At 45.9% G+C, this 14,673-nt stretch overlaps 1 protein-coding gene across 1 annotated transcript in view; it reads left to right on the plus strand.

Annotated features, from left to right (window-relative positions):
* LOC119178232 (2-amino-3-carboxymuconate-6-semialdehyde decarboxylase) overlaps positions 1-14,673 on the plus strand; it is a 128,306-nt gene that overhangs the window by 74,776 nt on the left and 38,857 nt on the right. The window contains exons 3-5 of the mRNA XM_037429425.2: positions 5,041-5,090; positions 8,440-8,676; positions 12,179-12,272. Of these exons, the coding sequence (XP_037285322.2) occupies positions 5,041-5,090; positions 8,440-8,676; positions 12,179-12,272 (381 nt within the window). The remainder of the gene's footprint in view (positions 1-5,040; positions 5,091-8,439; positions 8,677-12,178; positions 12,273-14,673) is intronic.

Genomic DNA, 14,673 nt, shown 5'->3' on the forward strand with positions numbered 1-14,673 from the left:
GGCCACAGCATTGCGGTTATCAAGATCATGAAGGCCACCGCAATGCTTGCAGGTTACTGCACCCTTGCAAACTGCACTAACGTGCCCAAATTTCGTGCATTTATGACATTGCAGAGGTTTTGGTACGTAAGGACGTACCGAGTGCCTCACGTACCAAGCTTTTACATGTGTGGGTAGCGTCTTCGACTGAAACACTACTTTAACGCATCGCGTGCGTGCAAAGCGGTAGAAACCAAGCACGGGAGCCGACGATGACAGCAGTTTCTCGAGACTGGAGTCTGTTATCTCTTCATCCACATCGTATATAACTCCTGTTGTCGTTTCTTCGTCGTACGTGGAGGATGCGTGAACCGGAATGTTTCCTAATTGAACAATCACTTTCAGCGTGTCAAATAAGGCCTTCGTACTGACCTCCACGGACAGTATGTTCTTTTGAGTATTTATGCATATTTCTACGACTCCCTGGAGCGATGAGCTCAAAGTACTCCGACAAGCTCTGCCTATTTAGAGAGTTCAGGATGCCTGTCTTCGATGTCGGCACATACGAAATGGTGAACGACCGCATGCTACTCGCCTTTGTCTGTGCTTGCCGGCCAGTCGGTGATGTCCGGCTGATTTTCCTCTTCAGGCGTCGGCTTGGTATGACCACGTAGTCGCTGTCCGAAGCCATATCTTCAACGGAGGAGTCATCAGAATTGTCAACGTGGACCACGCTTGGACCGGGGTGAGAACTGGCGTCAGACGCACCATAATGTGGTCGGCCCGGTCCCGGTTGCTGGATGAGATTTTGATCCCCTATTCCAAGGGGGAACGTCCCTCCGAGGTGTGTCGATTATTGAAAAATCTTGGCGAAAAATGAGAAAACTCACAGAGCTCGAAGCAGAAGCTGTTCTCTGTGATTTCTTCTTCCTCCCTCCAAAAAACCAAAAGGTAGACAAGTTTTGTTATCTGTGATGCTGAGCACCATGTAGGGCACTGCAACATAGTGCGCAAGGAGTACGTCGGTGAGAAACGTAATAGACACCGTCAGGCACACCTGGTGAACACAGAAAATCGATGTACGTCACAGTTTTGGAGGGAAGGTGGTCGCTGCATTGTAATCGGCTTGTAGGTTGGTACGGGGCGTCACTGATTTGTGGCAGTTCAAGGCGGAGCACACCAGCGGAGCAATCAATCAGAGCAGAATTGGCGGCAAGAAAATCTAGGCCTAGTATGAGGTCGTGGGGACGTGTTGCAAGCACAGTAAAAAGGACGACCACTTGATGACCGGCTACGGTAAATTAAGCTGTGCACATACCGACGACAGGGACCGTTGCGCCATCTGCAACTTGAACGACACTGGTCAAGAGGGGCGTGAGGACCTTCTTCATGCGACGACGAAAATGCGAACTCATAATAGAGACGTGAGCACCCGTATCAATTAAAGCTTCAACAGGTGTGCCATCAACATATACTTCTAGGGTGTTCCGGTTCTAACGTAAGGGCAACAGAGGATTTTTGGGTAAGGTCGACAGGGCAGCTTCACCTTCAGAAGCTGCACAGCCTAGTTTTCCGGGGACATGCGGCGGTTAAACGATGGCGAGGGAGAGCGGCGACGCGTATTTGAACGAGAAGGGCGGCTTTGAGGCGGTGGCGACGACGGGACAGGGTGGTCGTAGTCCTCAGGGGTATTAAATGCTGTAGACTCAGTGCGGGTCGGATAACAGTGGTTTGGTGGACGGAAAGAGTTACTGTAAGCGGGGTACGAGTCAGAAAGCATAGATGGCCACTGGCTGCGGCAGCAACCAGCGATGTGTCCCGCACGACCCCAGCGGAAGCAGATTGGCTTATCATCAGCTGCTCGCCATTCGGACGGGTTTCTCGTTCGAATAGAGTACGGACGACGACGTCTCATGTCCACAGAAGGTATAGAGGGATCAGTATTATCCAGGGTGGGTGCAGTGGACAGGATACCCAGGTTAGTGAATTCCTGGCGGACAACCGCCTGGGTCAAGGAGACAGCTGGCGTTGAGGCGTCGGGCAACGTCAGTTTGTTGACAGCCGGGTAAGCGGTCTCGAGTTCACGTCGGACGATGCGCGTCACGTCTTCGGTTGTTGACGGATGACAAGGAGTGGCTTGGCAAGACGACGTTGCAGAGGTGTTGGGTAGGCGCTGGAACTGGTGCAAAGTGCGTCGACTCTTCGACTGCTCGAGACGGCGGCACTCTTTGATCACGGCGTCGATGGTCGTTACGTTTGTAAATACAAGCAGGCTGAACACACCGTCGGCGATTCCTTTTAAAACGTGCGAAATCTTGTCGGCCTCAGTCATGTTGGGATCGGCCCTTTGGCACAACGCTAAGACGTCTTGAATCTAGGTCAGTGAGGCTCAGTGGACATCTGTGTACGTACGGCCAATTGCTTTCGGGCATCAAGCTGTTGACCAAACGGGTTGCCAAAGAGGTCACGGAGCTGTTGCCTAAACATTTCCCAGCTTGTGATTTCGTGCTCGTGGGTCTCAAACCAGATGCGAGGGGTCTTGTCAAGATAGAAAATGACACTCGCAAGCATAACGGTTGTGTCCCAGCCACATCGCTTGCTGACGCGCTCGTACATACTAAGCCACTTGTCCACATTCGCGTTGTCCTCTCCAGTAAAGGTACCGGGATCACGGTGTTGCGTTAGGGCGACGTACCGGGTTGCTGTCGTTGCCGAGGTAGGTGGCGAAGTCGTATCTTCACCAGGAGCTATGGTAGCAGACTTATGGAGGCGTCCACTGCGTAGCTCCGTTGTCAAAAGAACACCCAGCACCTCCACCAAAATGTTACGTGGAAAATAACAGTAGTCAGTCTGCAGCCACAACCCAGCTCACTAATAACGTCCACTTCTTTACTCTCAGTCTGAGGCAATTTTTTGGGGTATGTCCCACTATGCCCTGTTTCAGTCAGCCGAAATCACGTAACAATATTGCATAATGATTCATCTTGGCATATGATTTTCAGTGTACACTTTTGAAGTCGTTCAAGAGTTTTAGATAACTGTTGTACGTCACACCCCACTATTCCAGACAGTACCTTATGTGACAATGACACAATGTAAAGTAGAGTGTGCGAAATACAGCTTGTGGAAAACATTGGCGAGCTTTTATTAGAGAATAGCAGCCATAAGCTACCTTTGCGCACACACTGTGTACTTGCTCACGACTGTGTAAATGCTGACATATGCTCGCGGCCGTTTCGCTAGCTTCACTTATACCAAATTCGCTATTATGGAACTTGAATAGATGACGAAGGTATGTGACTGGCGCAGGCGTCATAATCATCAGGTGCGTGTCATGTAACATGACTACATGCTACACTCATGATGCGCTCGCGGCCGTTTCGCTAGTTTCACATGAACCAAATTAGGTATTACGTGACGTGAACGGACGACATAGGTAAATGACACGTCCAAGCATTATAATGATGACACGCGTGTCATGCAAGAACATGACTACATGCCACAATCGTTATGCGCTCGTGGCCGTTTTGCTAGCCTCACATATGCCAAAATCGGTACTACGTCACGTGAATGGATGACGAAGGTATGTGACGGGTGCAAATATGATCATCATGAGATGCGTGTCATGTAAGAACATGACAACATGCCACACTCATGGTGCCAATATACTTCGACGTGACCCGGTGCGCGTGCGCACCAGCGTTCGTTTCGTCGCGTTACGCTGGCGATGCCACGCCAGGCGCCAATCTTCCTGCCAAATACTCGCAGGCACGTGCCACGCTGCATTTCTTTGATACATGCGCGTTCGAGTTCACCCGGAGTCCCTACGTCACGAGGAGAGGCAGACGCAGCGCTGTCTGGGTCATGCAGTTTCCTAGTTAAATTTAGAAAACTATGTAGTGGGTAACGTCATCGGCGCGAAATGCACCATCTTGCATGTCGCGCTGGGGGCCGCAGAGCCGCCCTGATGGACGCTGGTCGCGCCGGTCAAGCTATGAATTGCTCGCTTTTTGATAGCGTAGCGGCGCTGCGCCCAGCGTACGCGCGCGTCGACGTTACGTCGGAGTATATGGGCCCTTCATATGGCACGCGCGGCCGTTTCGCTAGCTCCACAGATACCAAATTTCATGTTACGTGACGTCAATGAATGGCAAAGGTAAATGACACTTTAAGGGTCAAACCTCATAAGCGCGAAAATGCACGCGACAGCGACGAGCGACGCTATGAGCGACGAAACAGGGCGTTCGCGCGACGTGTCGCGTGCTCGTTTTCGCGCGATCGCTCGGTTCTCCAGATTTGGAAACCGTCGCTCATCGCCCGAAAGTGCTGGGCTCAAGCAGCCAATAGCGAAATACCGGAAAAGACAAAGACTACATAGGTGCTCGTGACCCTGCCCGAGTCACGTATGCGCAACAAGAAATAACGCAATGTTTATTACGCATGTGCATATAAAAAAGTGCTGCAAGGCAATGATAAACACTTTCCGTTTCATTACACAACAACATATCTTATTTTTAAATTGCATACCGCTCGCTACGCGGTTTTCTTGGTGCGAGTAGACGGCGTCATGCCAGCAACAGTGGAATTCGCTCGCCGAAGCCGTCGCGTGAATGAGGTTTGCCTGCGCTAGCGACTGATCGCGCGAAGCCGATCTACGTCGCGTCGCTCGTCGCTGTCGCGTGTATTTTCGCGCTTATGAGGTTTGGCCCTAAAACATGATAATCGTGACATAAAATTCATGTACGGTATAATTTACCTTCACCTCGTAACGTTGTGCTCATTTTAAAGTAACATATTTATCTTCCTCATTTGTGCTTCGCATTTAATCGATTCCCACTGTACGTGGGATCTGCCTTTTTTTTACTACCTCACATCAACACTTACAGCTTCAATGAACATCGCGTTAGCTGATTGCTCTGGATGCGCACTGTTTTCCTTATCTAAATGAGAGAGTTGGGTGAATTAGCCTTCAAGCAACGAAAACCCAACTATTGCCAAGAATAATATGCGTTCTTGATCGCGCACGTCGTGACACTCAGGACAACCTCTCTGTTTGCGCAGGTGTCACAGTTCAAGCTCTGTCTTCCACACCGGTACTCTTCGGCTATTCGGTATGTGCCTTCATTACTGCCAAGTGTTTCATTGTACGATCAACGAAAGCGCTGAAAAAACAAATAGTAGAGTGAGGGCGGCCTAAAATAAGCCTTGCGACATTTTCCTTTACGCTTACATTTTCAGTTATATTCGTAATCTTTTTTTTGTTACGCACAGCGTGTTCGATGAAATTCGTTGTTAACATTTATTTTTAGATGTGGCAATTTAAAATAGATTTCTGCACCATGTGATAGATGGCAGATCATAGAGATACTTGAGGCCTTTCTTGCAGACACAACCACATAATCCGGTCTTCAAGAAAAGGCCATCTACACAGTCCAATTTTGTGTAAATAAAACCATGCACGAGCACAAAAATAGGAAAAACACAAAACCACCCTGTGTATGCCCGTCGGCTTCAATACAGTCTTATCTCCGGTACGATATGATACCTGCCAACTGACCTAAATGAGCAGCTACACCATGATGTTGCACTACTTCGAGACTATGACAATTCTTTGGCCGTGTTAGTAGTCAAGTATTCATTGCTTGAACTAAGAGACTGTTTGTGCGAACTCGTTGGTACGGATCTATTAGAAAACACAGCGCTTGCAAAAGACAAAACACATCATACAAGAAGAGGTCAGCGCACGTACTCGTTCTCGTTTACACCGTGTTCTTTTCTCTCGGGTTTTATGTTCCGTAAGCGCATTGTTTACAATGAAGCCATCGCTTCATTATTGTGATAATAGGGGCTCGTCGTAAATTAAGAGATGACCTTGTGATGTCCTTCTCTTGTTTGACGTTATGGTGTGACCTAAGAAGTGGTAGTACTCCTTACGCTACCAGCAGCAGCTCATGGTGGCTCTTGATCATGACCTAATCCGTGATATCATGACTTTGGGCCCCTTTACCCTGGGTCAACGCCTAAATAAAGGGCTTATAGTTCCCTTTTTCGCACGCGTATCGGGTGATGGCTAAAAGCATGGATATCAAATTCTCGGAGACGCTGCCTACGGTGAGTGGAACGTCCATATTCTATATTTTAATCGCGCTTTTCAGTTATATTTTTTTCCTCCAAGCTTAGGCTAGGGCATCTTCACCAAATCTAACATTTTTTTCCGAGACAAAACTAATGCTGCTTCTAATCTTCACGACACGCTTTTGTCAAGACCATGATATTGGAAATATTCAGCAAATTATAAATTAATTTACAACCTGAATAAAATTGGAACAACGAGACTAAAGTTTAATCGGATAGTACTGCCTAGTTGAAAGAGGTGAAAGGGCCAAAGAGCAGGCGTTTACCGAAAGCAAAAAGTTACCACGCCACAACAGCCATACATACCACATCGTTGACTGACCATACCACGTACACAAACTCCTCGTAGCTATCGGACAATAACAGCTACAATTCGGACGCATTTGCAGGCCAACTAAAATCTTCACTCCTCGTTGATTAAGCAGAACGCGTGATCTGCTTGCTTAGTTTTGCACAGTACCGTGAGATAGCGCCACCCCTCCATTCTGCTGAAGTTTGTGGCTGCCATGTTTGGATAAAATGGTAACACAGTATGCGGACAAAATAACGCATATTTAATATTTTAAGGGGGGGTGGAGAAAAGGTAAGAGTCTATATCTTTGTGGATAGTGGCCTTTGACATCGCACTAACGGGATAGATTACACTCAATGTGCGCCACGTACAGGCCTCCTTCTGCACGATCATTTTGTCCCGTTGGATCCGGTATACCCTAGGAAAAATATTTCCGTCAGACAATGTTGGCGCATGTGTGCTCTTCAGCCGGCACGGTTTTCCGATACTTGCAGTGTGGTAAACCGGCACTGCTAGCTAAAACACTCTGATGTTGAGGGGAAGGGTAGGATCATTATCTTCGAGTGCTAGTAGACTGTCATGGTAATTTTACAGGGAATCTTTTACACCCCATGATACACCACCTAATCTCACCCATCAGAGGCCCACTCACAGAGAACTAAATGTCCCACGACCAACCAACGAAGCACTGGCCAAACACAGGTGGCCGTGACATTGAGTACAGCAGATGCTACAGAGCAACTTTAGTTCTGTCACTTCTGTGAATGTCACCAGTGACGTCACAGAAAGGATATCGCCATTGTGGTATGCAAGGCAGGTTATTAGAAGCAAGCATTCAAGTACACTTGTACATAAGCCGCGCGTCTCTCCACCGTGTAATTTGAAATAAATGGCGGAAGTGTACAGACAAGCATACCCAGTCAATGGCCTATTACCCAAGGATTCCTAGGTTGTGCTCCACGAATTTTCTGACGCACAACCTTCCTAACAAATTTTGAAATGCACTTTATTTGCTTATTATCTCTTTGTTATCTACTTGGAATCTCCGCACGCAAACCTCGCTGTCTTATTGGCTTTGATGATAGAATCATTACCTTTCAACTTCGTTGTGAATTAGGAAACTTCGTTTTTGTCTCTTCGTTGTCGTCTAATCAAAGTGCTTATGCATTAACACTTTTTTCATTTTTAAAATGTCAATGAATTCGTGCTAAGGGGTAATAATTTTGCTCTTTGCGAGGCTGTTTAGTAACACCAGTCATGACATTGTAGACTAGTACTGTTGAGAAATCTGGGCGGCGCTCATTGGTACTGGTGAAAAAGTCCTATTGATGGCAGAAGTGAATGCAAAAAGAGGCAGGTCCGACAAAGAACTCTGTGGGAAGTGGACCTGGTTGAAGAAGGACGGCATAAAAATGCTCAGTGCTGACAAGAAGCAAGTTTTCATTTCTTTGAATCGTTCTAGTGTAGCTTGAGGAAACACCGATTTGTCTTGACGTTATGAATTGATTGATTGCTTCCCAGACATTATAGCTGTCAGCATTATTACCCGTTATTTTCACCACAGGATACAAATGGTGTAAAATGAGGACCAGAAATTATGTCATGCAGATATAGCGTAAGCTGGGAAGGCTCACGGAACGCCTAAAAAAGTATTTATTAAAGCGAATGTCTCTATTACCCCCTAATTTGAATATTTCGATGATTTGTGAGAGGGTTATTGCATACAAATATCACTAATTTTTGGTATAATTAAACTGTACCACTTTCACAAATGTGGTGCACAAAAGATATACAATATATTATTTGTCTAAAACGCAAGCATGCCAATGAAGGAACCAATGTTCATTTTCAGTCTACGATAATGGTTTGATTGATGTGGGGTTTGTCTATGATAATCCTCAAGCACAAGCTATGACATTTATGTCGTTTTCTACTGCTATTTCTGGCGATACACGTGCTTCCTTCTTTTCATGAGAACTTAGGAACAATGTAGTGATTGACAGCTACCTTTCTGAGCGCACGTAATCACGCAGGCCAAACCTGATGACGCGCTGGACTTCAACCGACTACAGAACGATTTCGTGGCTTCGATGGTCAACCAACGTCCGGACCGGTTCGTCGGTCTGTGCTCCTTGCCGATGCAGAGCCCCCAGTTGTCGTGCGAAGAGCTGAAGCGCTGCGTCACCCAACTGGGCATGCGTGGCGTCATTATTGGCTCACACGTTAACGATTGGACGCTGGCAGACCGAGCACTGGACCCCTTTTACAAGGTGGGCGACTGTCGCAACATTGTGTGGTTTAAAAAAGCCCGAACTTCACGCCTCGCTGACACTGAGTCAAACGGGCCCTGTGTGTTTATGCCAATGCAGTAGGTAAAGGTTTGGCAGTCACGGCAATGCCACGTACAAACTTATCAGGCCGGCTCACTGCCGCCGTGGCGTCACTCGTTTTTTTTTCGAGCAAGCCTGCGTACGGGAGTCTGAATTCTTTGCCACAATCGTCTCCCGTTAAAAGATAAAGCGTTCGCGGCAAGTTTTACATGCTTACCAGCTTTATTCTGCCTTTTGGGTAAAAAAAAACTCACTGGTGTAGGTAAATTATTGTGCTTTAATGCACTTGGAGACTCACTTGAGAGCCATTTCTTCCACGAAAAAGCCAGAGATGAACGCTATCGAACGTGTGGTTGAACTATAAGAGCAAAATTTGATGGACCAACAAATTAACGAAATGAATACAGTAAATATTATTCATTATTTTCATTACTTACACACGCACGCACGCAAAGAGCATGCATGGAAACTGTTTCCAAGTCATTTGCAATGTTTCTGCAGTTTCGTTTGTACTCTTTTTAACATCTGTCCTCATATACACGTAGTTATTGAGGAGAGTGTGGGCGGTTGTTGATTGATATTGATTGATATGTAGGGTTCAACGTCCCAAAACCACCATATCATTATGAAAGACGCCGTAGTGGAGGACTCCGGATATTTCTACCACCTGGGGTTCTTAAACGTGCACCCAAATCTGAGCACACGGGACTACAACATTTCTGCCTCCATCGGAAATGCAGCCGCCGCAGTCGGGATTAGAACCCGCGACCTGCGAGTCAGCAGCCGAGTACCTTAGCCACTACACCACCACAGCGGGGCTTGTGGGCGGTTGTCACAAGTATCGTATTCAGGACAATATAATGGCGATCACCATTGGACGAGAAAACCAAATCTTCCGCTTCACAAAAATATTTTGGGACCGACTCAAGAAGTGGTGTTTCCTCTCTTGCTTTGGGCCCTTTCGCAGTGTTGCGTAGTCTATCTATCTATCTGTCTATCTATCTATCTATCTATCTATCTATCTATCTATCTATCTATCTATCTATCTATCTATCTATCTATCTATCTATCTATCTATCTAGCCACCCATAGAGTTTCCTAAACATACACTTGAAGGAACTCTGGTGCTAGTGTCTATGAGAGCTGCAACGCATGGCGCTTCAGCGAGAATGGAAACAATAGGTAGTACACAGATTTGCCTAGCCTTCGTACTTTACCTACAAAACAACAATCCACAAATATTCGCCAGTTGCGCTTCACCACCTTATTATTTTAGGCTTACCATTTAAAACTGGGTCACGATATTCAAAAGGCTTTGTTCGTTCCTTTTTTTGAAGCAAAAATCAAACCAGCAATAAACGAAGCCACAAGTGCGATTCGCCGCCTGTAAGTACGAAGACTAGGCAAATGTGTGTACTACCCGTCATTCTCATGGTCGCTGAACGATCGCAGCGCCTGAGTCCCCTCTAGGTAATTTTAGGAAACATTATGTGGCCACCCACATCTGGGTGTTCTCCAGATCACCTCCTCAACTTAGGGCTAACCAAAATTTGTATTCGAGGGTAAGACGATTTCACGACCATGGCTCGCTCGTCATGACATGAATTGTGTCATAATCCCATCGCATACGTTCTCAAATTCTTTCCGCCAGACACGTGTGGTCCAGACCCGTATACCACGAGTGATTATGTGTCACAGATATTCCAGTACATGCCACAGGTGATTGACACTTCGCATCTACCCAGGAACAGCAGGAACAGCAGGAACAGCGACAACATACATATTTAATTTTAACACCGGAGTGATGAAAAAGCCGGCATCCCCAGAGTTGACCCGACAATTGCAATAAATAAATATCAGTGCCCCAGCAGGAATCGAACCCAAGCATTGTGGGTGGCAATCAAGCATGCTACCACAGAGCCACCCCTGGTCACGGAATTACTTTCCGAATAGATCCCAATGCTCTTGAAACATCAGTTGTGGTTGCATTGCTACCACGTTTTATAAACATCACATATGTACTTCTATGATGCAGCCGTCAGGTCGTGTTAACGTCAATTGTAGTAAGGTGCCATCCACTGAAGCTGATTTATGTATCGGGGTCCAGGGCTACCATCCGCGCTAGCACCAATGCTTCATACAAACTTATCGCTTCTAGTGATTCTAATACTTATGTTTTTGTTGGCATCGTTGCACAAGTGCAAACAGCTGGTTATATAAACATCTGCTACTGCTCAACCTATGTCTGTGCACACAACGTTTGTACACATATTTGGCGTCATTTCATAACGTATCATTCGATAAAAAAATTAAAACACAGTCACCTTCCATCCGCATGCTTCGCATAACATCGATTCCCAAGGCATGGGAGACATATTAATAATTTTATGTTTTTTCTTCGCCATTTCTATTCTTGGGTCACAGACAAGGTAATGATTTAACGCTCACAGCAAAGGCCGACGGAGATGCTAAAGCCGAATTCGGAATTTCGCCGATATAAGCTGTTTAACACTTTGGAATAACTAAAACTAAACAGGATGCACGACATAATAATTGGGCTTTTATACAACTATAGTGCCTATGGGGAGAAGAGAGCACTGGAACTTCAAAGTGTGAAGTATTTTCTTGTGTACAAAGCACAACTTTGTGGGTTCATCTATCTATCCTTCTATCTATCTATCTATCTATCTATCTATCTATCTATCTATCTATCTATCTATCTATCTGTCTGTCTGTCTGTCTGCCTACCTGCCTGCCTGCCTGCCAGTCTGTCTGTCTGTCTGTCTGTCTGTCTGTCTGTCTGTCTGTCTGTCTGTCTGTCTGTCCGTCTGTCCGTCCGTCCGTCTGTCCGTCCACCTGCCTACGACATTGTGGTCTTGTGGTTGTCTCGTTGACTTCGTATATTCCGAACTTACCTTGGGAGTACAGTAGTGTATCACGATCGCATTTAGTGTGATATCCTATGAATAGCATGACATACGTTTCGCGCACGTTATAAAATCTTCGCTAGCAGAATGTGTTACGATGAGAGGGCAGACGAAGTTCTTTCGTCAGACTTTTCGAAAGCAGCAAGGGCTTCAAGGACTCAGTTTCAATAGAAACATGTGAGAGCTTGGGGCACCCAGTGCTCGTTCGCGATAAGCACTATGTGACCTCTGCCACTCGCACTTCAAAAACTGCAGTAGTAAGACTCTTCAGCCACGCATGACATGAATTTGTCGTATTAGAAGTGGAAACCGTTCATCCGTTCGATTTCGTCAAAGCGCACGGATTGCACCGAACGTGACTGTGGATAGGGCAGTATCGCGATCTCAACTTAGCAATTTGGCCTGGGTTTCCGTTTTAAGAGGCCACGCGTCAAAATATGCATGGTTATTGTTTGTTCCCACGGCACGAGGTTTTGGCACTCATGTGTTTTATTGTGAACGCTTTTTCATTGCAGACAGTTCAAGAACTCGGTGTTGGGCTTTTTGTGCACCCTTGGGACATGCCGCCTTCGAAACGCTACGACAAGTATTGGATGCAGTGGCTCGTCGGTGAGTTAGGTGATCAGAAAATGCTTCGCGAAAAAAAAGGAAAAAAACTATCTTGCAAGACTTGTGTCTGATGACTATCTGTCAGCATTACGAGTCGTTTGATAAGGAATGTGACGGGGTCAAAGTATCTACAAGATTAATTTTATTCGTCAGGGTGCCTTGACGAAAGAAGTCATCTTGTCGAAACGTTAGCTCCGTCGACATTATAATCTAGAGATTATTTATCGCTGCAAGCCGCAATGTTTTTCCGATTTTCTCTCTCATGAATATCTGTGAGCATATGCCTTCCCATGAATATAAATAGCGCGTTGGTATTGTAGCATAAAGTTACTTTTTTGTAAAAGTGCGTAAAACCTTTCTTTACAAGCCAGCAAAAATTACAATGCAAAATGTGCGTTACTCAATAAATCGCACCCGTCAATTTGCAATGCCCTTTAAAGCGTAACGAGGTGTACTTGGTCGTTAGGGGAATATTAAAACGTGTTTTCAGCTGTCGCAGGTCCCGTTAATTAGGGAGGCGATCGTTGGGCTAATTCCAAGGGCCGAAGTATCACCCCTTCCCCCCGAACTGCACCAGAAAACCGCAGACAATTTAAAATTGGTCCTATTTGGCGCGCCAGCGGACGCCGGCTGCAGTCCAAACAACGAGTCATTTCATTTCATTTCCTTTTTTTTATTACCTTCAAAGACCGAAAAATGCTGTCAAAGCCGAAAATTGATAAACAAAACAAAATTTGATTCTCAAGTATGACAGATCAAATGATACACAAACATGTGTACTCGGCAATAGTTCAGTACAATATTTCACCAATCAAACCATCGACTACCCAATACAACCAGCTGCACTCGAAGCAACGGACACAAACAACAAAACACGCTACAATGCAAACACATGCGTCAAACAACCAAGACACTTAAACACTAAAGAGTTCAAAAACTCATTCAGTCCAAAGTCATTGGAACAAAATCTTAATGATACTCTTCCAAGTATCACTCACTCAAAGTGCAGCACTGTTGTCGATCCGCTGCCCCCTAAGTTTCTCTTCAAGGAAACCTCACGTCTTCCTTTGGCCACTCTCCAAGCACCAAACTTCTTCTTCGGTAACACGTTGGCTTCCCACGTGCAGCTGCTGCAACGCGTCTTCTCTCGCTTGCGGTAGACACACTCTTCTGCCTGTAGCACAAGTCTTCACCCCTCAGGTGGAAACCCTCTTCATTACCTGCTTTGTCACTGATGACCAAAGCCTTCGCCAGCATGACGGAATTACCCTACGCGCACTTGCGCAAAACTTTCTTCGTCTCCTGCCTACGTACACTGGCATGAACTGTCTTCATCTCCTGCTTTGTCACTGAGGACAAAAGTCTTCGCCTACATGGCGGAAAGACCCTACGCACACTGGCGCAAACTTCCTTTTTTTCCTATCTATGCACACTGCATAAATTCCCTTCATCTCCTAATTTCCCTTCTTCGCTGCTCGCCTAAATACATTTCATGCTAGATTCCGGAAAATTCTAATCGTTTCATAGAATTGATGCACAGCCAAGGCTGGGGAAAGGGCAAGACGCTTCGAGAGCCGTCTGCGACACGTGACGCAACTCTGCATCACCACGCCCCTTTCCTTCGAGATCTTTCCATGGCTTGCTTGGCGGCCGATGTGAGGAGGTTGGTCGGCGAAAGTATGCTTCCGAAGAAGAGGGGAGATGGCGCACAAGGGGAGTCTTTGGATGCTTGTTTTTTTTTTTTTCTTTAGCGTTGACCTTGAGGCGTCTCTCTTGCGCCCAGCAGCGTCACTGTCGCCAGAACTCGGTGGCGTACCCCCTTCTGAACGCTCGTTTGTGACATCAGCATTGACTTAACTTAATGAGCCATTTAAGCGCCTCACAAATATACAGCCCAATAGGTGCCACTTGACGGCAATGCCTATGTTGTTGGTTTGTTGGTTTCGTTAAGTTCTGCTTAACCGCTTTTTTTACGTATATATATGTGTCAGGTCTTTTTACGATAGCCTAAGCTTCAGATGCTATATTCCGCAATTAAGGTGAGTACTTACGAGTACACCATATGACGCATGCACAGTGGCGACAACTTCTAATGCCGAGTGTTGCATACTTGATCGTAAAACTTCTTATTTGGTTTCAACTTACATGACGAAGACAATGCTGCTTATATGACGCTGAGAATGTTGTCTACAGGCATTTTGAAGAATTCAGTTTGGACTACTTCCTAGAGAATACAAGTGTAGTTCAGAGGTGCGAAAATTGTGTTGAAATGACCAAACATTATGTCGTCAAATATAATTTTGCATCGTCTTTAAGAGTTGGCGAGACCGATAACTTGTGGCAAAACTTGTAAAATACAATTTTATAAAAATTCTGTCATAGTCATGTTCTAGATGTTTTC

This window comes from Rhipicephalus microplus, chromosome 1 (assembly GCF_043290135.1).
Source record: "Rhipicephalus microplus isolate Deutch F79 chromosome 1, USDA_Rmic, whole genome shotgun sequence".
Lineage (NCBI taxonomy): Eukaryota > Metazoa > Arthropoda > Arachnida > Ixodida > Ixodidae > Rhipicephalus > Rhipicephalus microplus.